Source organism: Arachis hypogaea, chromosome 15, assembly GCF_003086295.3.
Source record: "Arachis hypogaea cultivar Tifrunner chromosome 15, arahy.Tifrunner.gnm2.J5K5, whole genome shotgun sequence".
Taxonomy (NCBI): Eukaryota; Viridiplantae; Streptophyta; class Magnoliopsida; order Fabales; family Fabaceae; genus Arachis; species Arachis hypogaea.
The window spans coordinates 356,981-380,715 of NC_092050.1; the positions used below are offsets into that span (position 1 = coordinate 356,981).

The window sequence follows — 23,735 nt, forward strand, 5'->3', positions numbered from 1 at the left end:
TGAAAACCAGGCCGTTAACATTATATTACCTTGATACCTTCTTGTAAGTTAGCATGTAAAAATATCCAAATTTCCAAGACTCCAACTATTATTTGACATGGTAAAATTCACTTAGAAAAATATAATAAGAACCAACTCTTCTCTAAAATTAAAGCATAATCATAATCAATACTAATATTGCCTAATAATACCAAATATTTAAATCAATACAAATAACACAAGATTATGTATTAATCTAAAGTCTTATGCATTTTAAATATAAACATTAACTTATAGTCTTATATATAATGACTAGTAATACAAAATATTAAGGTTTACAATACTTAAATTTCACATAATAATAGCCATCATTCATCACTAATAACACAAAATATTAATTGTGTATGATGACCGGATCACCGGGCCGATTTCAGGTGACCTGAGCTATGACCCGGACCCGACTCAAAATAAAGACCGGGTCTATTTTTGAGACTCATACCCAACCTTACACCCGATGAAATCACACCAGATTAGTCCCAAAAGTGTTCAGAACCGGACCAAATATTCGGACCGGACCGGACCATACACACCCCTAAATCAAACAGTCCAATTAGTATGAAAGAGAAAAATTGAAAGATCCGATTTTTACTCATAATATCACAGTTACGTAAAGCACATATACATCTTATAACTACTTACACTATTTTCCCTTCCATAACTAAATTAAAAAGTGGAGTTAAGCCATTGACGTACACTTTAAAGAAAGAGAAGAAGAAACATAAAAGCCGGCTTAAAAATAAAAAGTAAAAGGAGGGAAAAGAAGTTAATTACTAATTAAGGTGGCAAAGCAGCTGGAACAGCCATGTGGGTTTAATGCTCACATATCATGCCATGCATTATTTTCTTAGATCAAAATCACTTTTTTAGTTTCTTTTTTTTTAATACATAAAAAAAAGAAAAAAGAAAAAGGGAAGGGTACTACATTAAAATGGTGCGAACTTTGCTCCCCTCCATCGTCCCATAATTAGAACAACAAACTTCTTAGTTTCCAACGTTCTTTTTCTCTCTCTTATGAGTTGTTTCTTTGATTGTTCTCTTTTTTTCTATTCTTTTTCTTTTTCATTTTTCTCTCTTTTCCATATTGACTACTCCTCCTTTGGTCTTATCATCATGGAATCCATGTCTTCTCTTTCTAATGTATAAATACAAAGATTAGATAAGAGAAGAGAATAACAAGAGAGAAACACGGTCTGAATGCTTTTGATTCCCACGTTGTTGTTGAATTCTCAACAAGGACCAAAGGAAAAGGGTTGAAAAGGAGGCGGCGGCCGCGGCAAGATGCTGCAGAGAGCGGCAAGCAATGCTTATTCATGGTGGTGGGCTAGCCACATCAGAACAAAGCAAACAAAATGGGTGGAGCAAAACCTCCAAGGTTAGATTCATTAATGAATGATGTTCATCTCCTTTTGTTTTGTTTTTCCTTTTTTTACACGTTCATAGGAGAAAAACGTGATGGTTTGCTTGGATCTTTCAACGTTAATATTAAGAGAAATTAAGTTTGTGCACCTAAATTGATGTCTTACTTTAAATATTTAATTTATAACTATTAATTAGAGTGCGATTTCCAAAACTCCATCTATTTTTACGTCTCTCATAATTTCTACCTTAGATTTAAGTTTATGTTTCGTATAGATACGAATTTGAGTGTGGAAATAACATTGCCTTAATTATTGATACACAATAACACATGCTCTGCTTGATCAATTCATAAACGAGGTTTATTTATAAATATGATATATTTGTAATCGGAAGATTTACTTGTACACCAGTGGGGATTTAAGGAAAATTTGATGCAATATCTCAAGGTATCAATGCAGTGTTATTACTTTGGAATATAATATAGGGAAATGATACTGTGACTCCTATTTTATATTTCTGGATATATTTCATTTCGAGAATTAGGCCTCAACTAATCAAAACGGTTGTCACTTAAATTGTAATAGAGCCTCTGGGATGAAATAATCTATTATCCAGATATTAGATTTCATCATTTACATCTTTTCAAAAAAATAAAATATACTTTTTGTCCATGTGATTTCAGGAAAATTTTATTTGTTTCAAATCTATCCCGTTTAATATTCTGCCAATCAATAGTTAATTAAAAATTGTTCAAATTTTGGCCCTGCTATTATCCCCTATTTCAAAAAACAACTACCGCCACCATCCTTCACCCACTAAAGGTGAAGAGAGAAAGGTAATGACTAAAGAGGTACAATTGCCAAATGCCAAGACCAAAAAAAAAAAGGTACAATTGCAAAAGATTATAATCAATATTTTAAGAGATTTATATTAAAAGGATAAAGTTAAAATTTAATTCAAATGTTAAAAGTTAAAGGTAAGTATATTTTTGAAATCTTTCAAAAACTACAGAAATAAAAAAATATACTTTTGCTCTTAAAAATTTCTAACATACTCATGGTCATGGAGGCTCTATAAAAAGATTTCTAACATACTCATGGTTATGGACTTATGGAGATTGCACAATATTTATAATAATATATTAAAAGAAAAACCTGCATGGAACCCATTTGATAGCACAAAATTCAAAACTTTTTTGTTTGGAAAAATAAAAATTGCAAGCGTGTGAAAGGACTTGAATGACTACATTTTCTCTATTCATGTTTTTTGCGTGAATTGTTATGATGATTTTATCCAGTTCCCCATACATAATGACACTGACTAGAGAAATTAGGCAAAACTTGCACTTTATTTGAGCATATTCCAAGTCAATAACTATAGCTCTAGAACTTTAGGAAATGCTCCCAACTATCCTAGATATGCTTTTGCATGCATGCTAATTTAATCTCTGAAATTAGAATCTAAAACAATGTAAAACAAACTGCAGATGTGGAGGAAAAGGTGACACATGTTCTGAAGATCTTAGAGGAAGAGGGAGACTCCTTTGCAAAGAGAGCAGAAATGTACTACAAGAGGCGACCGGAGCTCATAAGCTTTGTGGAGGAAACATATAAAGCTTACCGAGCTTTAGCCGAACGATACGATCACATATCAATAGAGTTGCAGAAAGCCAACAACCAACTTGCAGTTGCCTGTCCGGATAGAGTCCCGTACATGGATGACGATGAAGATGACGGATCACCACGGCCACCAAAAAAAATGCCAGAAGGGTCAAAACAAAACATTCCAAAGCCTCCCCCTAAAGATTTAAAAACTATTGTAACAACAGCAGCAGCCACAAAGAAACTTCACTCCAGGAAGCCAGCCAGCAAAGATACTAATAATACGGCCGCTCCTAAATCTGGATTGAATCGAAAGGAGGCAATTGAAGAGGTCGACAAACTCCAGAAACAGATTCTGGCGCTACAAACTGTGAAAGAGTTTGTGAAGAGCTCTTATGATCATTCCATTGCAAGGTACTGGGAAACTGAGGCGCAGATCAATGAGTTGCAAGAGAGGGTTTCTATGTTGCAGGATGAGCTTGGAGAAGGTGTAGTTATTGAAGATAGTGAAGCCCGCCGTTTGATGGCAGAAGCCGCTCTTAAATCATGCCAAGAGGCATTGACACAGTTGGAAGCGAAACAGGAAGAATCACATGATGAAACAAGAATGACATCAAACAGGATAAATGACATCAAGGCCAAGTTGAGCTCTCTCATGGAGGAGTTCCATTATACGCAGAGCGATTCCAAGGAACCAAGGGCCAAAAGAGAGATGAAAAAAGCATCAGAAACAAAGGACTTGGAAGAAGAAGAGGCCATTTTGAAACAGAAGAGAGAAGAGTTGCAATCATTAAAGAATAACATCAAAGAGCAATTTCACTCGGACTCAAATTCATCTCTGAGTGTGGCAGAAATGGCAGAGAAGATTGATGAGCTTGTGAATAAAGTGATCAGCTTGGAAACTGCAGTTTCATCCCAAACTGCTCTAGTGACAAGGTTGAGATCCGAGACCGATGAGCTCCAAGAGCATATTCGAACTCTGGAAGGTGATAAGGAAAGTCTGATCAATGACAAAAATAGATTGAATGACCAACTGAGAGAAATGGAAGAAAAGATGCATCAAGTACAGGATTTAAACAAAATTGTTGAAGATGAGAATAGCAGTATACAAACCCAGTTCACTGAAGCACGGTCTAATCTTGAACATATCTCAGAGAAAGTACAAAATGAGATGCATTTTGAAGAGGTTAAGGCCATGGATTCACCACAGCTAGAAAATAATGCATCTGGCAAACCTGAGTCAAAGTATGATGTAAATTCAGACTTGGAGCTCAAGCTTGGCACTGTAGAAGGTGACTCAACTTCAGACAAGAAGCTTGAGGTTGTTGATTCGACAGAAAACGTTGTTCGTGCAGATAATAAACTTGAGGCTACTGGTTCAACGGAAAACGATGTTATGTCAGGAAATGAGGTTAAGTTCACCAGTTCTGTAGAAACTGAATATGTAACCCCAACGCAAAATAAATTTCCTGAAGAGTTGAAAGAGCAGGGGAGGATACTGATTCCTGTCATAAATGGTGATGAAAGAGTAACAGTTCAGAATACTAACAATGAAAATCAGATCAGCCAACAAGCAAGTAACAAGGCCGATAGTTCTTTACCAAATCTTGGTACACAAGACACCGATCCTAAGGAAGTTTCATCGGAGACGGAGTATGCTTCCAAAGCTGAGGCCTCGGACAAGGCAATGACAAAAGATGATGAACCCGATTGGCAGGGAATGTTTCTGAGTGGATTACAAGACAGAGAAAAAATTCTGCTGACCGAATATACTAATACTCTCCGTAATTACAAAGATTTGAAGAAGAGACTTGCAGACATAGAGATGAAAGTTCATGAAGATGACTTGGATCAGCTGAAAAAACTGCAGGCTGCTAATGCCTTGAAGGATGAAGAGATTAGACTCCTACGTCAAAAACTAAGTCTCTTGGACAGAAGTTTAGAAGGAACTGAGGATTTGACAGGATCAACAGTATTGGAACGCAGCATTGAGGAGCTTCTAGAAACTCGTCTTCAATATACATCAGCCATTGAAGAGAAGTTCCGGGCAAGAATTGATGAACTTCTGGATGAGAATTTAAAATGCTGGCGGGAATTTGGTGCTTCGTTTGAGGATGTACAGAGGTTTGAGACCACTATCAAAGATTTGATGACTGAGGTATCAAAAATTGAGGCTAAAGGAAAAGCTTTAGAGGGTACTAGTAGCACAAAATATTCTTTAAAATCAGATGCACGGCCAATTTACCAGCACCTTACAGAGACTCAAACACTATTAACAGCATGGTTGGAAAGAAGTGTCTTGCAAAATGAAGAATTGGAGAGAAGGTTTGCATGTTTGTGTAACATCCAAGAAGATATAACATCAGCATTGAACACCAGTGCTGAAGATGATGATTTCAGGTTCACAAGCTATCAAGCTGCCAAGTTCCAAGGTGAGGTGTTGACCTTGAAACAGGAGCACACCAAGTTTTCTGCTGTACTTCGCACACATATAGATGTTGTGACATCCCTCCACCGTGAAGTTGAGAAGGCTCTTGTGAGGTTGAATGACCAATTTGGCCTCTCTGCTTCAAGGAGAGGGACAAGATCAGAGACTAGGAACAAGGTTCCTCTCAGGTCATTTATCTTTGGAAACAAACCAAAGAAGCAGTCAATCTTTGCCATCATGAGCATACAACATGGATTGCATAAGAAGCGTGCCTCGAAGGAGAAGGAGAAGGAGGAGAAGAAAGAGAAGGAAAAGGAGAAGGAGAGGGAGGAGAAGAAAGAGAAGGAAAAGGAGAAGGAGAGGGAGGAGAAGAAAGAGAAGGAAAAGGAGAAGGAGGAGAAGGAGAAGGAGAAGGAGAAGGAGAAGGAAAAAGAAAACAGCAGTGTGTAAAATGTTTAGTTTCATATTCATCTGTTTGGAGAATACTTCGTATTTATTTCATTAGAAGGGGGAGATAATAAGATATTCATATTTCAATTTCGACTTGTCTATAAGTTCACATGACTAAAGGTTACCTTTCTTATATATATATATATAGTGATGGGAAGCTTTGGAGCAACAGTTAAGTTGTCTCCGTGTCACCTCAAGGTCATGGATTCAGGCTGTGGAAATAGCCACTGATATAATTATCAGGTTAGGCTGGTACATTACACCCTTCGGATTCGGCCCTTCCTTGGACCTTGCGTTAATGCAGGATGCTTGCGCACTGAGCTTCCCCTTGTATATATATTGTGATTTGTCTTGCCATATAAAGATGGAATTCCATATACGATTGCTTCTTTTCATTATTATATTTAAACAACAAGAATGGACTATAATAACTATTTTGTAGTGAGAATCACATGAGAATAGATCCTCTCACTTGACAGGATCAAGTTAGTCTTTCACTATACAATTTATTGTATTGTATCCATCTCTTGTCCGAGTTAAAACCTGAACATGCATGTCATAATTGACCTTGTCAAATGAAGTAAATTGAAGATCTATTTCCAAATGCATATAAGCATTCTTACCCTCATAAGAGGACATGAAATTTCCAAATCTTATATTGAATAAATACTATTTTAACATTGATAACTGGCAATTACATAATCCATAAAGCCAGTAATCATCCATGGTGGGTTATATGAGTTCCAACAAAAACACTCATGCCAGGATTTTTTGCAAGTAAATACAAGATGTACAGAGCAGATTCAACTAATCTCTTCTATGGTATAATTAAATTGGAAAATACCCACATCAAGTTCAAATTATGGTAGAATAATACATGCTAATTTATGCTCCTCCTAGTTTGCATGGATTTGCAATCTAAAAATAACTACAGTATTCCTAATTTCCCATGCACTTCTGCCCATGTACAAATTATGATATAGCTAGGTAAGGTAACTCAGCATAGATGTATAGTTTCTTGTTTTTCTCTCATGCAAGTAATAATATCATTGCTCACTACTAACTATGCACTCCCTGGGTCCCTCTATCTACCAAGCATGTGTAAAAAACATGTTATTGGGAACATTGGAGAGTCCAAAAACTTGAAAAACCTGGATAAACTTCATTTGCCCTTCTTGTTGGCATCTTGCGGGAACTGCACCCCCATGAGCCCAAGCAAATTGGAAGCAGGACCAGGAAGCCCTTGTTGAGAAGAAAAGGAATCAAGAAAGCTCTTTACTAAATTCACATCCACATCTACAGGCGAGAAATCTTCATCCATATCTTCTGTGGCAGCTGATGTTCCCTGAAAGTAAATTCCAGAAACGTAAAATGCAGAATCATCAGTCATTCAACTCAATTCAACTGCACTCATCATATGCAGAAGTTTGGTGAAGATACAAAAACTAAACAATCATGCAAGCGCCCACATCTCTTCCCCTGTTCTTATTCCTTATTAATCACATAGAAAAAGAAGAAATGAGGAAGGTAACTAAAAAAAATGAAAATAACGGAGGGACAAGGGTGGGAAAAAGAGAATGTATCTACATTTAAGAAATTAGTATAACATAATCAATGGCCAAATTGGAACATTTTAACATTCTTATGCAATGCAGCTGGTTACTGTATTTCTTTCCTAACAATTGACTTGTTAGTTGGTTTATATGTTGCAAATGAAGTACCTCATCCTTCTTTGGAATTTGTTCCTTAGCACGAACAAAACTTCTATGAAGGGTGGTTGACTTCAACTGTTCATTCATAACATCAGAATACGAATGCATGAAAGCATCCATGTCATCCTTATTATCTTCACCAGATTCATCCATATCGCTCTCGTCAGAATCATCTACATAATCAACAACAAAAAATATAAGACCGCAGAAGAGGTAGTAAGAGGGAAGACAAAATTGACTGAGCAAGTGGTCATCTATTTCATTGACTTCTCTAGTTCTTCAATACTATGCATCAAAAAAACCTAGGAGCCGGTTTTTTTAGGATGGAGAATTTCATGTTGCTCATAGTATCACATACTACAAAGGAAACTTACAAAATCTAGCTTCACAAAAATTGGAAGAGATTTTAAAATTGTGAACTTATATATATCCCTAAAGAAATAAAAATAGAAAGTGATTAAGCACCTTTTAAGGAAACCTAGATTAAGAGAAAAATACAAACCAACAAATCATGTACGGTATAACACCCTAATAAAAATAAAGGCAAGAAAAACAAAGATCAACATCAAGAAATTGGGCTGAAGTAGGCTCTAAGTAAAATTTAAAAAAACCACAGAAAATCCTTCTTTACTAGAATAGTTGATGTCTACAAATAGTTATAGACATGAAGGTCTTACCAAAGTCCAGGTCGGAAGAGGAGCCTTCTTCGACATTACTGTTGGCAGTTTCACCACCTGGACACCTCATTATTGATTCCATGTCTTTAATAAATTGGTCTACATCAAGGTCCACTTCTCTATTTCTGTACAAGGCAGGTGCCCGAGATAAGGAAGGAGATATCGTCATAATCAAGTAATGTAGGGGGGTAAAAAAATAACACAGATGTCATAAATTAAGCATCACCTAAATGTGTATTCATCAGGGAAGATGTCAGTCATAAAAAATACTTCCTTTTTTTTCATTTAAAAAGTTACCAATTACCTTACCAGAAGCCAATGCTAATTGTATAAATAGACAGCATAAACAACTAAATAAGTACTTAAGTAGAACTTGTTAAATAGCCCAATGATCACAAGTGTTGTTTAAATTGTGGAAAATAAAGTTGGATAGGCCAAGAATGGAATTTTGACAATTTATGACGGTTAAATCAGTCCACAATCATTGTATCACCCTTTGGAAAAGCCTGTTTTTAAAAGCTTGCATTTTGATGATTATAAAATTAGGCTCAAAAAAGGTTAGCCTGGATGCCAAAAGCTGTAATGATAAGTTCAATTAAATAAACCCAAATACATCACCACACCACATTTTCTTTTTTCCTTTTTGGATACAATGTTTAAATACATATTTAGGTAAAACAATTATTCAGAAAAATAGGTGAACCTAAATACACTGAAAATAAGCTCTTCCAAGCAAGACCATACTTCAGTGGGAATATCAGTCTTAATACCTGTATAGAGAATTGACCCTATATCAACAGCCTAACATCTTGGAAAATAAATCATTTCATGACCCAAATTCTTTCCTTGTAAAGATGCTTATATAATAGGTGTCCTAAGCATGCATATCAGATATGTTAAATGAGTAAGTCACTATATTAGTTAACCTGTCATCAGGAGCTTCAGCACCCTTATAACTTGATAATGTATTGACAAATGCCTGCATGGATTTTGCTATATTGCTGGGATCAAACTCATCAGTTTTTGAACCAGATGACGGACCCACATCCGGATTCTCTTTCCCTTTCCCCTTCTTTTTGTGTTTTGACTCATACAGTTCCATTTCCTTTTGTCTCTCCAGAAGGGCAGAGTCCAACTCTTCCTCTCCATTGTCAAGCCAGGAATCATCATCAGATGGAGGAACATCATGACCCTTGAAATCATCCACTGAATGCGGTAAAGCAAGAACTTCATCTATGCGCCTAACTGGAGCACTCATCAACTCACTGCAACAAATTTTCACCTCAGCAATGGCATAATAAAGAACTCCAACATATCAATGTCCAATCCTCCAATTCCAATGACCCAATCAAATAAAATTAAAGATGGAAAAAAACAACAACAACAACAACAAAGCTTTCACATATTAGGTGGTTAAATGTTTCAAATAAACCAAGTTTGTAAACATGACTATTGAAACCTAAGTCCCTTTACTTGTTTCTTCAATAGTTTTTCCTGTACTTTCACGTATCTATAATGAATAAACTATTCCTCACATAGTCCACTCTTCTCATTGGAGACTGGAGAGTCTTCACATCTGATCTTCTAATATAAACAAACCCACCTATGACACAAAAACTCAATTTTAACGTAAACAGCTTTGTTGCAAACTCTAACTGGGTATCTACCTACATTACAGAGCACAATGTTAAATTAGTCCCCGCAAGTTTCTCGAAACATTACCTTTCTCTAGAGTGCAGAGAAGTGTTCATGTAATACTCCTCAGCACTCTTCAACAACCTCTGGTATTCACTGGAACCCGGAAGCAATCCTTGGAAGTAGCCAATCTCCTCCAAGCTCTTCCTAAACGCCTCCCATGTCCTCCCCCTCCCTTCCACCCCATCACGCTTCATTTGCTGATACATCATCTCAAACCCACACGCTATCTTCATTCCAAGTTCTGCCTCGAAAAACGCCTCCCTCTCGCCTGGCGGCGGCGCAGCCGGGTACACCTTGGGCGCCCTGAACGTCTGCCTCACTAATTGGGCGTACATCGCCCTCGACATCCTCACGGAGACAGTAACCAACTCCTCCTCCTTCCCTCTCGGCAAGAACCTCTCCATCCTCGCCGCGAATTTCATCGAGTCGACATCCCTATCGTAGAACCCCTCCACAGCCAGCGAAATCAAGCAAGGCTCGTGCTTCAGAACCTGCGCAACGGACACAGGAACCCTAACCCTAACAGTATGCATGTTCTTCATAGCCTTCTCAGGGTAACCAGATATCCGATTCTTCACCGCGAGCTGAATTGGCTCTGAAGCAAGCGATTCGTTGGGAGAATTGATAAGGAATTTGAGTGAATCGATGAGTGAGGGGTTCGGGATGCGGGTTTTGGGGACAATATGGAGATTACCGTTACGGAGGAAGAGACGGTTGAGGGCAGTTTCGGGATTTAGCCATCGGGGGAGGTGGAATGCGGCTTCGATGAGGAGGAACTCGCCATCGGAGTCCCAGAGGCGGATTGAGAGATTGGGAAAGCGAAGGGAGGTGTGGAAGAGGAGGAAGACGAGGAACCACTCGTCGTCGAGGTTGTCGCCGTAGCGGAGGTGGCCATGAAGGTGGGGGAGGGTGGTGGCGGAGGGAGAGGGGCAGGGGCAGGTAGGGTTTGGAGGGATGGAGAGGGAGAGAGTAAAGGGTTGATGCTGCCATATGTAGTGGTTGGTGAAGGGAGAAAGGGTTTGGAGGATTTGGAGGTGGAGGGATTGGAGGGCGGTTGGGGTGGTGGTGGAGTTGAGAATGAGGGAGTCAAGGTAGATGGAATAGAAAACGGTGTCGTGTGGCGGGTGGTGTTTTTGGTTGAAGATGGATGAAGGAGGTGACTCAGTTGATGATTCCATTCTTGTCTTGTGTTGAGCTTAGCTTTCACTTTCACTGCTCATTCTACTCTATTCTATTGCAGTATTGCTAATTTCTTCAGTTTTCTCCTTCTCGAGGGAAACCGTAAACCCTTCTACTGTTTTTTTTTTTTTTTTTGGACAAGGGCCATAACCCTTCTACTGTTCAAACTTTAAACCGTCTTTCAATTGTTGGGCTAATAGCCTTGCTTTGCGTTTTTATATTGTTTTGGGCTGCATTCTTATTTTTGTATACTGGGCCGAATTGGGCCGCATTCTTTATTCGTACATTTCATCATGTAAATTTGGGTTAATTCAATCCAATTGATCCAGAATTACTAATGTCGTTTCTGAGATTGCACTATTAACGTTTCTATGATTGATTTTCAGGCCCCATATTAGTTTTCTTTTATTTTTATATTTTTTACTGTATCCGTTATTATTTTTATATAAAAATTTACCGTTAGCCAATAAATTATGGAGACCACTTTAATAAAGATATTAAAAATGTCTTTTTTAAGATATTTATATGTGTCATATTATTATTGGACGTTTTATTAAACCGGTTAATAATTTATTTTTTAATAAAGCAGAACAAAATTGGTTTATTATAGCAACAATAAAAAATCTAATGTCTGCATTATAATTATTAGACCTGGTTTGATTTGATTGAAATACACAATCTAAACCGAATATTTTTTAATTTTTTTTTATAAAAAGACAAATATATTCCTGACCTTTTGTTTTGAGGACATTTAAATTCCTAAAATTTTAAAAATACAATTAAATTTTTTAAAAAAATTAGATTTATTGTTATTGTTATAAAAAAATCGGTTTTATTCTAATTTGTTAAGAAATTCAAAAATAATTAGTCCAATAATAATGCGACACATAAGCATCTTTACAAAAAGTCATTTTATGCGTCTTTATAGGATATTCTCCATAAATTATTGTATGTATAAAATAAAATTTAAACCTCTAATTCTTATTTAAAGGAATGAGTAAACTAACTAATAGGTCAACCTAAATTGATTAATACCATATTAGTTCTTTGACCTCTTCCATGCAGGACACAAGTGAACGACATCATTTTGTTTTTACACCCAATGAAAACAAATGCGGTATTATTGTGTTATATCTGGATTCTGGATATAAAACAGTTTGCATACACAAGCTTTTGTTATAATAGAGATAGAGATATTAGTATATGTAACGTGGATATATATAACAATGTGGAAGATGTTTAGTGCATATAATTTTGTTTTCCAGAAATACTTTTCATGATATAAATCTCCTCTAGTTTAAAGAGAGACCAAGACAAAGCTCCTCTAATTTTTCTTTTGTTGAACTAAGATGTATATTATTTCATCGTTTAATAGAATATAGAATATATGAATTACAAATGGCAATAGTTTTAGTCACTGTTAAGCACCCTTATGAGTTATGACTTCATTGTTTATATAATCCAAATGCATTTTTAATCAATTTCTGATCTTGTAATAGAGCTAACAGTTGTCCACTTCACTTCAGTTCAGATCATATATACGTTTGGTTTATCACTTTATTGTTAGCAGTGTCGGTGAAGATGGTACCCTTGAATTTGTACCCTATTTTCTTTCATTTATAATTTCTCTTTGTAATATATGATGTTTCGTGTCTATCCAAGCAAAATTGCATTAAAGTAAAATAATTAATAATGTAATGTATGTAAATATTAACAAGGGATTTTTTTTTTTTTTGGGTTCTGCTTAATGTATTTTGTTGTTCTGTTTGCTATGTCTTCAACTTTTCATTCACAAATTCTTCCCAGTTATAATATTGTAAGTTGATTGATGATTTTCACATCCCACGTTGATGCTTAGTATGTAAGTTAATATACACTTTACACAGTAGCAATACTTTATTTTGTACCTCTTTTAATTAATTTGGTGGATCACTTTATTAAGACAATCTTATCTCTTAAACCAAAAAAGTCTCTAAATTTAATTATTTCTGTCTAAGAATAAGGCAAGCAAAATCTTTAGCTTGAATTCAAATGTGACACAATGTCTTGACTTTTCATTACAAAGTTTGCAATGAAAAAAATTAGTTAATTTGAAGAAGAACAATGGAAGCAGTGGCCCTCCATTTGAAGATAGTTTTCTTCTTCCATCAACAACGGCCATAGAAGAGGGACTAATTGGTAATTTCACCACTCAAATCACTCTCCCTCCTACCTTCAACAGTCACTATCAATTGCCAACAAAACCACATTGCTTTTCCACACTCTCACTGTTAACTCTGTTGCTTCCATTGTCTCTTTCTCTATCTCTTTGTCCTTGCTTCTTGTAAAAATCTAATCTTTCTTCTTCTTGCTATATTGGGCCGAGCTTTGTTCAGCTCCTCACTGCCATTTCTGAATGGACACTGGGTTTAACGCAGAACCAGTGGAAAGGGGTGAAGCTCTGAGGAAGAGATATGGTGGTGGTGGTGGAGGAGGAGCAGCACCTCCCGTTGCAGGCAGAGTGGACCCATTTGTGCCAAGGAGTGAGCACAGTCCAAGAGAGTTGAGATCATGGGCAAAGAGAACAGGTTTTGTTTCTGATTACTCGAATGAAGTAGGGTCCACCAGTGCAAGTGAAAAGTTTGAACCTTTGGAGAGGAACAACCTTCACCGGGGGTCTTCTCCTAAGATAGAGATAGATCCAATACTTGGGAGGTTGAGAAACAACAGTGGGAATGAGATCCAACCAGCTTCACATGGAAGAGCCACTACTACTAGGACTGAGAATGTTAATGGTAATAGTAATGGTGATGGTAATGGGGTAGCATTAGGGATTGGAAGGAGGGGAAACGAGAATGAACCTGTTTTAGCTATGGCTCCTGATGGTGAGAGGAAGGTTGGTTTGAGAGGGAATGGTAATGCTAATGCCAATGGGATGGTGAATAGGGATGGCAATGGTCATGGAACTTCTGTGGTTACACCTGTGCCGGAGCAGAAGGAGGAGGAGGACGTGGAGGGTGATGTAGCACAAGGAGATTTCAAGGTGAATCTTTATCCTGAAGGGGAGGAGCCTGTTGATGGTGGAGGGTGGCCCGGACCGGAAGAATTGAAGTGCAGGCTCACAGAAAATCCTGGTTTTGGTTGGTCTTGTGTTTATCCTTTTTTATTTATATCAGTTGTAAATTATGTTTCTTACGTGCTTTGCTTGGTTCATGTTAGAGTGTCAATTTTTTAGCTAAATGCCTAATTTGTTTTTACTAATTACTGTCTCACTATGAGCTGAATGCATATACCATTTTGCTGTATTTAAATCTTTGCATCCTTAATTGCAGTATATCTCTTCTATTATGGCCTGCAACACTATCTATCATTGGCTGGCTCACTTGTATTAATCCCTATAGTTATGGTACCTGCCATGGGTGGAACAGATGTAAGTATATGCCATAATTTACTTAGGATATAAATTACACTATAGCAAAATTGATAGCTTATCTTATTGTATTGATTCATTTTTATATTGATGTATGATAACAGAAGGATACTGCTACTGTAATTTCGACAATGCTGTTTCTTTCTGGAATAACGACCATACTGCATTCGTACTTTGGTACTCGTCTGCCTTTGGTTCAAGGAAGTTCATTTGTGTATTTAGCACCAGCTTTTGTTATTGCTAATGCTCAAGAATATCGGAATCTTACCGAGCATGTAAGTTCATTGGCAGACAGGAAATGTTACTTCATTGTTTTTCAAGCTACTGCCTGCATTTTGAAATGCAATGAAGTTTAAAAACTAGTGCGTACTTGAATTACCAGCCTAAATTTCTCATTTCTTGTTTCCCGTTTCTTCTTGTTATCTATGATTGCAATCAAATTTTTGGCAATAAAATGCTTACCTTGATTACCATTTGTTTACAAATTTTGGCTTCTATTTTGGACATATTCACTGTTTGCATGCTAAAACCTGCTTATTTAATTGCAGAAATTTAAGCACATAATGAGGGAACTCCAAGGAGCTATAATAATTGGTTCGATGTTCCAGTCTCTCTTGGGATTTAGTGGTTTAATGTCTCTTCTACTCAGGTAACAAGAAGTTGCATGTAATATCTTGTATTCACATATCTTCTTTCTTGGGATCAAATAGATAGAAATTTGTATATTTTGTTTCTCTGCTCTTTGTGACCTTGCTAAATATTTCATTGACATGCATGCATTAACAAAAGTATAAAACATAAACTTACATTGGTCGATGAAGTCACCATAAAAGCAATCTTTTATCAAATGTAAGCTAACCTCAATTTCTTGCAGGTTAATAAACCCAATAGTTGTTGCCCCAACTGTTGCCGCCGTAGGCTTAGCTTTCTTCAGCTATGGTTTTCCACAAGCTGGCACTTGTATAGAAATTAGCATTCCACTCATAGCACTGGTTCTGATATTCACTCTGGTGAGTCATGTACCATGTATATAAAAAGCAATCATTCTTAAAGTTACACGGAGACAACACAACCATTATTCTAAGGCTTCCCTTCATGCAATTTTGGACTTATTTTAAGTAATTTTAATTGTGTCCAGAAACTGATATTATTTCTTTATGTCTTATTTGAAGTATCTGCGTGGAATATCTATCTTTGGGCGCCACTTGTTTCGAATTTATGCTGTAAGTATTTTTACCTAACTTTTATTTTATTCTGTTTAACCAAGTTGTTGACTGTGGCAATCATTTTCTTTCATGTATGCTCACTCTACTTAGTTTATAAGCCCCTTTAATGAGTCTAGATAGTAGTCATTTTGAGACAATGGAGCATGAATATAAACAAGAATTTTGTTGTTATGCTACTTCGGATATAAACACATGAAATAATGCTAAAATTAGTGATCTGGTGGTTACTTTGTATCTCAGATCCTTTGTAACCTTTAACAGTCTTACAACCATTGTGATGGAGAAAAAGAATATTACTCAACAACTCAAGCATAAATTACTTTGGTCAATATTGGTAGAGTCAATTTCTTTTGAAAGATAATCTTGAAGATTCTGATTACTTGATATTTGTTATTTATCTATGATTATATATGTAATTAAGCATAGAATATAGCTAAGTTAAAGAGGAAAAGGGGTCTAGGAGTAGAGAAATAACAAGAGTTTGTGTAGTTTTCAAATTTTATTTAATAGTTCAGAGTGCTTTTTTCCTTTTGTGAACATAATTTTAGTTTTTAATGTTTGCAGGTTCCTCTTAGTGCAATAATAATATGGATATATGCATCCTTTTTAACAGCTGGAGGAGCATACAATTATAAAGGATGTGATCCCAACATACCAAGTTCCAATATTCTGTTGGATGCTTGTAGAAAGCATGCATATACGATGAAGCATTGCAGGACCGATGTCTCCAATGCATTGTCAACCGCAGCATGGGTCAGAATTCCTTACCCTTTACAATGGGGTGTCCCTATTTTCAGTTTTAGGACTTGCATAATCATGATCATAGTGTCACTCGTTGCTTCTGTGGATTCGGTAAGGATATTGTTTTAAGAATCAATTGTGAACAGGTGATGAAACATTGAAACTACAATTTTTACTTTGTAAATGGTTATTCATTTTGCAGGTTGGAACATATCGTACTACTTCTCTGCAAGTTAATTTAAGGTCTCCAACACCAGGAGTCGTGAGCCGAGGAATTGCATTGGAGGGTTTCTGTAGTATATTGGCTGGTATTTGGGGTTCAGGTACTGGATCAACAACTTTGACAGAAAATATGCACACAATTGATATAACAAAGGTGGGGAATCGAAGAGTAGTCGAACTTGGAGCAGCTTTCTTGATCCTGTTTTCATTTATGGGTAAGAAACAAAGTTGGTGACAAATCCATAATGTCAAAATTCTTAACACTTGATTACAAACAAGTCATTCTCTTTTATTTTTTGCTACATGTCTGAGGTGGATTTTATGACGTCGCAGTTTAAATTTTGGATTCTTAACCCTTTCATTCTATATTGATAAGTCATTTTGATTTTTCTGGTACACTTATAAATAAATTTATCTGGTTAGAAAATTGCAACGAGATGAATGTACCAAAAATGCTAAAATGACTCATCAATATGAAATAAAAGGGTATGTCTCAAAGTATGTAGTGGCAGAACAAGGAACATCGATGCTTGTTTATTTCTAAAGACGGATACATGCATACTTGTATTGGATCAAAGTTTGATTCCAGCCATATTAACTGAAAATTTAGATACATTACCACATGAATCGAAATTCCGGATACTTTCTATATACAGGTTGATTATTGTCATTGCATTGACGGAATTAAGTGCTTCCTTTCATTTCTTTGTAGGAAAAGTTGGTGCCCTTCTTGCTTCCATTCCACTGGCCTTGGCTGCTTCTATACTGTGTTTCATGTGGGCTCTTACTGTGGCATTAGGCCTGTTGACATTGCAGTATTGTCAATCAACGAGCTTCAGGAACACAGCAATAGTTGGTGTCTCATTGTTCCTTGGCATGTCCATTCCATCTTATTTTCAACAATATCAACCTGAATCTATCTTGATCCTTCCCAGTTATTTGGTTCCCTACGCAGCTGCATCGAATGGACCGTTCCATTCAGGCTTTAAACAAGTAAGTAGTCACTCACTTGGGCTGCATTGAAGGAAAGGACAATATATTTAGTGTCGATATAGTTTGTAATTGTTAATGGTTTTATTAATAGGAACATGTCATTTTCTTTCAGCTTGATTTTGCAATCAATGCACTTATGTCCATGAACATGGTGGTTACCATGTTGGTAGCATTCATACTGGACAACACTGTACCGGGCAGCCAACAAGAACGAGGGGTGTACGTGTGGTCGCGAGCCGAAGACTTCGCAGCTGATCCCTCGCTGCCATCCGAGTATTCGCTGCCTAAGAAATTTGCATGGTGTTGCTGCGGATTAAAGTGTTTGGGAGTGTAATTCTTGGTAACATTTCCTTCTGAAAAATGGTCAGTATGTCTATTAAGTTTTGTTCTCTTATACTGTTTATACATGGATATGTAATATAGCTTGAAACATTATAGTTATTGTTGTAAAATGGCATAGCTGGACTTAGGCATTCATAATTTTTTATTACAAATATTTCTTTTGTTTTTGTAGTTTGGCATTTGATATTTAGACTTATGGGAAAAAAAATGTAGAGTGATTTACATTGACCTTCTATATAAGGTTAGACAACACTATATACATTATACAGGAACCTTTCATTTGTAAAAATATATATTAATTTTGTCCAATGAACATTATTGGATTAACCGTAAAGAATTTGGTATTGTTGCTAATTTAAAACTGCAGATGATGTGTTATTCTTGGTATGCCAATCTTCAATTAAGGAGCGAAGGCTGTGATTAGGGGTGAGGAATGTGTGTTTAAGCCTTAAGTTTGTCATTGGTGACGTGTCATGTCCCGTTTGCAACCAGTGTTGTATTGCTTCAAGCTCGTATGAAAAGCCATCTGCCGCCACGTGTGGATTCTTCATTACATCCTGAAGTATAGGGCAAAGATAAACACTCGGTACAGCACTTGACCAATCTCTATCTGCACCACTTCCACTCCTCATTACTCTTCGCCCTTCTCTTGCTGCTATCTCATCACCCTTTCTTCTAATCTCTCTCAGCTCCTCCATCACCACTCCAATACTCAACTCTCCCCTCGACATGCACCTCATCCCTAGGCCCGCTATCTCTTTAGCTAGATCCAACGGCCATGCTCCGGCCGTCTCATCAAGAACCCCAACAAATGCTTCTCTATCCGTGTCTACTATCATCGCCTCCTCAACAAGCCCGGCCCAATTTCTTCCTGTTAAAAGGTGTAGCAAAAACACCCCCAAGGCCCGGATATCTGACTCAACGTTACACTCCTCGTCGTTGCACTCATCAAGCCCAAAGCCCGTGATCTTGGCTACATAGTTCCGGTCTAGGAGGACGTTGGATGGGGTCAAGTGACAATGGATAGCGGGCCTTGGTTTAACTGAGTTTAGAAAGCTTAGGCCCGAGCAAACTTCTGTAGCTATTCGTATTCTATCATGCCACTTTAAAGCCCGGTTTCTTCTCCTAGAAAATAGTATGTCTCGTAAGCTTCCGTTGTGCATGTATTCGAATACTACGCATTTGGGCTCGGAGCAAAAGCCCACCATAGCAATCAGATGAGGCTGCCTAATATCACCAAGAATTCTCACCTAAAAAATGCAGGAGAAATTATATTAATACGACCAAAATTAGCCATTAAAATGAGTGCTAATATAAAATACATATTAAAATGTAAATATATGTTAAAAATAAAATAAATCATTCGTATATTTATAGTTAATGCATACCTTAGATTGAAAATCTTGGAGGGACAAAGAAGAAGCAAGCATCTTGATGGCAACGGTGGAATGAGGCATGCGTCCTTTATACACATGGCTCCAATCTCCACCGGACTTGAACCTCAATCTGTCGGAAAAGTTGTCGGTGGCCAGGCGCAGCTCCTCCTCGGAGTACTCCCTGAAAGCACACGCAGCCGCCTCCTCTTGGCTCATGAGCCTTGCGGCCATTCCAATTGCGTCCTTCTGTTTGCAGAACTCGATCCTTCTGTTGAGCACGTCCCTCTGTCTCCTCAGCTCCTCTATCTCCCTCACCATCTCCGCTCTCTCCGCAATCGCTTTCTCCAGCTGCCTCTCCGCACGTGACTTGGCTATCTTGGACACGTGCACCCTCTTTGAGAGCTCGGAATGGAGCTCTGATAGTGACTTGAGCCTCCTCTTCCTCTCTTCTACGTCTATTCGAATCTCCTGCGTTTGTTCTTTTTCTTCCTCTACTTCCTTCTTAATTTCTTCCCTTGCGCTCACTTCTTCCTTTATTCTTGATTCAACTTCTTCAGCCTAATTATATATGTATAATTGTTTTCTTTTAATATTCACTTAAAATGCACAAAAATATTATTTACGTGTACAAATAATATTTTTGTAAATAAATAAAGAGAAGCGTTAGAATATATTTTGTGAGTTATAATTATTAATTAGTTATCAATAATATTTTTAATGGTGTGAGATTTTATCTAATAATAAAAAATTACTTATTTTTTTTTGTTAATTAAGTACTGATCAAATTTTAATAAAAATACTGACAACTTTCTCATTAATAAATATGGCATGATATTGCTTTAGCATTACCCTACTATTGCATAAACATATTGCCCATTCTGCTTTTGTGCGCCTCTCTATTTGATCCTTGGCTTCTTTCTTCTTCATTTGGATGGTCATTTGAGCTTCATTCAATTTATTTTGTAGGATCTCAATTTTTTCTGTAGCACTCTGAGTGGGTAGCAAAGTTATTAGGCCAATATTTTTGCATTAAAAAAATGCAAAAAAAAAAGGGAGGCAATATTTTCCATAAACAAATGGGCCGGGCCATGTGAAGCAAGTAAAGCAGAAAGAGAACAAAAGCATATACAACATTCAAACATATAAATAAAAAAACAGTATATGACTGCGCCATAAAGTCTCTATGTTTATCATTGAAGAGCCTTTTGGGTCCCAAAGGATGCATGAAAAGCTAAGCAAGGTTGTATTAAGAATTTAGGATATAAGATTGAGATTTGAAAAATAGACTACAGTTGACATTTCATGTAACCCAAACATTACTTTACAGTTTTAAAATAACAAACGGAAATGTTCCCATCAATATTTAATATATAAAATAATAATTAGATTCAAACTGAAAGATTTTTAGTAAGAAAAATGACCATTGGAATGACATGGCTTGTAGACTTTCTTTTCAATATTCATTATTATTTATTTATAATTTAATATTTGTTTCTCTGTTATTAGATAGAATATACATCTCATTTAAAAAAAAATTACACGCGCTATCCAATAATAAATGAAATATGTATCCTTCAACCTGATAAGATCAAAACAAACACAAATAATATATAATCCTTCACTTAAAATATTTCTACCTTCACCAAATATAAAGATAAAAAATACTGAACAGTGAAAAAAAAAACACCAACAATATTCCAACAACTCCACAATAAGAAACAAGGCAAAACACAACAAATCAGATAAAATATTTAGCAATTGATGATGAAGGACCACATATTTTTTGAAAGAAAAAGATAAAAATGTGAAATTGATTGATTACCGTATTAGAAGAAGAATTGTTCTGTTCAATAATGACGCCTGTCTCAATTGGACCAATCTGTGATGAACCATCATTTTCTTGCACACAGCTTCTCTCATCCAAATTGGAGTATGACATCAACAATTCTTGATAGTAATTATCAATTTCTCGAAGATAAAATTCCCATTGGTTCTGGGTAACTGCTGATGACTCAAGATTTTTTGAAGTTGATGCGTTTGATTTGTTATTATTATTATTATTATTATTATTATTATTATTATTATTATTATTATCGTTGAACATTATTTTCTCAAGCCAATCTTTGAAGGTTACCTTGTCTTTTAACCTTGCAACCGTGACACCATTTTCATCCTCCATGATTTTCTCTTCATTTTTTGATCTCAGGAACACTTGTTCTCCACCACAAACTATGAACAATTCACAGAATGATGGTTTGTGCTGGTGAACATAGAACAATCCACTTATGGCACTTCTTGATTTCCTAAACCACACAGAAAATTCAAAATATTAAGAACAAATCTAATGGATTTAATTTTATCTAACTTGTATTAAATTTGACCCAAACACTAATAAAAATATTGGCATAATAATAATAATAATAATAATAATAATAAATCTTATTTTAATTTTATTTATTATTTTATCTTTTTTTTATAAAAAAATTGCATGCCATTTAATAAAAAGATAAGTATTACAAATTTTATTTCTAGAAGAAAAAAATAAAATAGTAAATAAAAATAAAATAAAAATTTAATAAATAATAATAATAAATTAATTAATAAATTATAATTAGTTTTAAGTTGAAGTAAAATTCCTATTTGAGAGAATAAAACTAATTAGACTAAAACATGATTTAATGAGAGAGAGAGAGAGAGAGAGAGAGAGAGAGAGAGAGAGAGAGAGAGAGAGAGAGAGAGAGAGAGAGAGAGAGAGAGAATATTTAATGGAAATTAAAAAAATTGGAAATGATTAAATGAAAGATTACAAGGAGGGCTTCATGAATGAAAAGCCAATGACCAATTTGGTAATTCCAAGGCTAAAGATCAAATCTAGGATGCGCTTTTGGATAGGTTCATCAACTTTCTCAACTTGAAGAATTTCTGCCGGCACCTAAAAATATATTTTTAAAAAATATTAGAAAATTTGAGAGCAATTGAGTTATGTTTATGTATTCAATAATTCAAGTACTATTTTTTTTTTCCACACACAAACCTTGGCTTTATCACAATAAGCAATATACTTGGAAAAGAGCTTCTTGATTTTATCTTCTTCATACTTCTTTAGAACTTCAAGCTTCTCTTCATTCACAGATCTTGCTGGAAGTTTCCCAACTGCAAATTAAACAGAATCATCACAAAATTTAAGAGAATCCCACTTGAAATACAGAGAAAACTAAAGAAAAGAAAAGAAAAAATTTCAAGGAAAAAAGCTCAAAATAACTTACATGGTGTAGAAACATAATCATTGGAGAAGTTGTGAGCAACATGGAGAATAACAATAGAAATTGGATGAGAATTATTATTGTTCCAATTCTTGAGAACCCAATTCAAAACCTTGAATCCATCTTGCACATCAATTCCAACACCAACATAGACTTTTTCCCTCTGAATTTCATCCATTTGTTGATTGTAATTACCAACTTAATCAAGAAGAAGAAGAAGAAAAGAAGTTGCAGCTAACAACTTAACCCAACATGCTACTAATTAATTAAGCTAAGATTCTAGACTCTAATAACATATGACTATGTTAATATTTGAGTATGAAAGTATGCATATGAGTGTAAAGGAAAACAAAGAAAAGGGTTGGCATATACATCATCAATTTCGAAGCTAAGATTTCATTTGTTATGAAATTTTCTTTGGTTTAAAACTCATATATATTACATTAATGCTTAGTTTTTTATATATAAGGAATTTTCCAAGCGAAGAGATGAAGGAGACGGCCAACTTTGGACTTTTGTATATGGCATGTCATGTTTGGAAATTTTAATTAATTAATTAATTAATTTGGTAGGTCCCTTTATCAATTATCATCATCTCTGCCATTTGTATATTTCATCAGTCATCATTTCCATGGCTTTTGACAAGAATCTACTTTTGTTTTCCTCTCTCTTTTGGATTATAAACTAAAAGTTGCAGTGTGAACTTACTAGCTCCATATTTAAGACTTTATTGATTATCATTTGGTTATTTTGTTGTCTCATGAAATTAACCAAAAAAGTAAAAATAAAAAAGTTGTGTTTAAAAGTGTTTGTTTAGACGCTATTAAATCGATAAAAAATATCTCTTTTAATTAAAAAATATTTTTAATTTATTTGACAAATTTTTAATAGTAAAAATAAAATTATTAGAAAAATAAAAAAATTATCTTTTTAAAAAAATTACAATTTACATATTTTTTTAAAAGGTTTTTTTCTTAAAAATAAAATATTTTTCACATAATAAATAAATACAAAAGTATT

At 35.5% G+C, this 23,735-nt stretch overlaps 4 protein-coding genes across 8 annotated transcripts; 2 read left to right on the forward strand and 2 right to left on the reverse strand.

The window, feature by feature from the left end:
* Window positions 1–837: 837 nt before the first annotated feature.
* On the forward strand, window positions 838–5,967 carry LOC112747333 (protein NETWORKED 2D-like). Its single transcript, XM_025795301.3, has 2 exons — window positions 838–1,411; window positions 2,885–5,967. Exons 1-2 carry the CDS (start codon window positions 1,318–1,320, stop codon window positions 5,875–5,877), a joined length of 3,087 nt encoding a protein of 1,028 aa, XP_025651086.1. The 5' UTR covers window positions 838–1,317; the 3' UTR covers window positions 5,878–5,967.
* On the reverse strand, window positions 2,629–11,282 carry LOC112747334 (protein ecdysoneless homolog). 4 transcript variants are annotated; one of them, XR_011872640.1, is made up of 8 exons: window positions 9,989–11,282; window positions 9,193–9,531; window positions 8,267–8,391; window positions 7,599–7,762; window positions 7,029–7,222; window positions 4,601–6,420; window positions 4,113–4,504; window positions 2,629–3,999 (listed from the first exon to the last, which is right to left on the reverse strand). XR_011872640.1 is itself a non-coding variant. In XM_025795304.3 (6 exons), the coding sequence occupies exons 1-5, from the start codon at window positions 11,140–11,142 to the stop codon at window positions 7,040–7,042; spliced, it is 1,965 nt and encodes a 654-aa protein (XP_025651089.1). In that variant the 5' UTR covers window positions 11,143–11,282; the 3' UTR covers window positions 2,629–3,978; window positions 7,029–7,039. The 4 variants fall into 4 exon arrangements, 3 of the variants coding, with proteins under 3 accessions (XP_025651089.1, XP_025651088.1, XP_025651087.1); XM_025795304.3 differs by lacking the exons at window positions 4,113–4,504; window positions 4,601–6,420 and having other exon boundaries at window positions 2,629–3,978; XM_025795303.3 differs by lacking the exons at window positions 4,113–4,504; window positions 4,601–6,420.
* A 1,791-nt stretch (window positions 11,283–13,073) lies between these two features.
* Window positions 13,074–18,410, forward strand: LOC112747337 (nucleobase-ascorbate transporter 11-like). Of its 2 annotated transcripts, XM_072217401.1 has the most exons (11): window positions 13,074–13,321; window positions 13,519–14,262; window positions 14,455–14,552; window positions 14,657–14,827; window positions 15,101–15,201; window positions 15,427–15,562; window positions 15,725–15,775; window positions 16,343–16,630; window positions 16,722–16,956; window positions 17,454–17,734; window positions 17,847–18,410. In XM_072217401.1, exons 2-11 carry the CDS (start codon window positions 13,539–13,541, stop codon window positions 18,066–18,068), a joined length of 2,307 nt encoding a protein of 768 aa, XP_072073502.1. In that variant the 5' UTR covers window positions 13,074–13,321; window positions 13,519–13,538; the 3' UTR covers window positions 18,069–18,410. The 2 variants fall into 2 exon arrangements, with proteins under 2 accessions (XP_072073502.1, XP_025651094.1); XM_025795309.3 differs by lacking the exon at window positions 13,074–13,321 and having other exon boundaries at window positions 13,396–14,262; window positions 16,343–16,531.
* LOC112747336 (putative U-box domain-containing protein 50) lies at window positions 18,201–23,205 on the reverse strand. The gene is made up of 7 exons (XM_025795306.3): window positions 22,719–23,205; window positions 22,487–22,605; window positions 22,260–22,384; window positions 21,275–21,755; window positions 20,302–20,442; window positions 19,465–20,010; window positions 18,201–19,326 (listed from the first exon to the last, which is right to left on the reverse strand). Exons 1-7 carry the CDS (start codon window positions 22,891–22,893, stop codon window positions 18,427–18,429), a joined length of 2,487 nt encoding a protein of 828 aa, XP_025651091.1. The 5' UTR covers window positions 22,894–23,205; the 3' UTR covers window positions 18,201–18,426.
* Between the last annotated feature and the right edge of the window lie 530 nt (window positions 23,206–23,735).

Bases quoted from the DNA above. Each gene is read 5' to 3' on its own strand.
- LOC112747334 (XM_025795304.3), bottom strand. From the start codon at position 11,142: ATGGAATCATCAACTGAGTCACCTCCTTCATCCATCTTCAACCAAAAA. The intron at 8,392-9,192 runs GTTAACTAATAT...TGCCTTGTACAG, and splicing joins GCTGAAGCTCCTGATGACAG to AAATAGAGAAGTGGACCTTG. The intron at 7,223-7,598 runs GTACTTCATTTG...ATTTACTTTCAG, and splicing joins AAATTCCAAAGAAGGATGAG to GGAACATCAGCTGCCACAGA.
- LOC112747337 (XM_072217401.1), top strand. From the start codon at position 13,539: ATGGACACTGGGTTTAACGCAGAACCAGTGGAAAGGGGTGAAGCTCTG. The intron at 15,563-15,724 runs GTGAGTCATGTA...TCTTATTTGAAG, and splicing joins TGGTTCTGATATTCACTCTG to TATCTGCGTGGAATATCTAT. The intron at 16,631-16,721 runs GTAAGGATATTG...TTCATTTTGCAG, and splicing joins TCGTTGCTTCTGTGGATTCG to GTTGGAACATATCGTACTAC.
- LOC112747333 (XM_025795301.3), top strand. From the start codon at position 1,318: ATGCTGCAGAGAGCGGCAAGCAATGCTTATTCATGGTGGTGGGCTAGC. The intron at 1,412-2,884 runs GTTAGATTCATT...AACAAACTGCAG, and splicing joins GGTGGAGCAAAACCTCCAAG to ATGTGGAGGAAAAGGTGACA.
- LOC112747336 (XM_025795306.3), bottom strand. From the start codon at position 22,893: ATGGATGAAATTCAGAGGGAAAAAGTCTATGTTGGTGTTGGAATTGAT. The intron at 22,385-22,486 runs GTTTGTGTGTGG...ATATATTTTTAG, and splicing joins CTTATTGTGATAAAGCCAAG to GTGCCGGCAGAAATTCTTCA. The intron at 19,327-19,464 runs GTATGCATTAAC...TGCATTTTTTAG, and splicing joins TCCAAGATTTTCAATCTAAG to GTGAGAATTCTTGGTGATAT.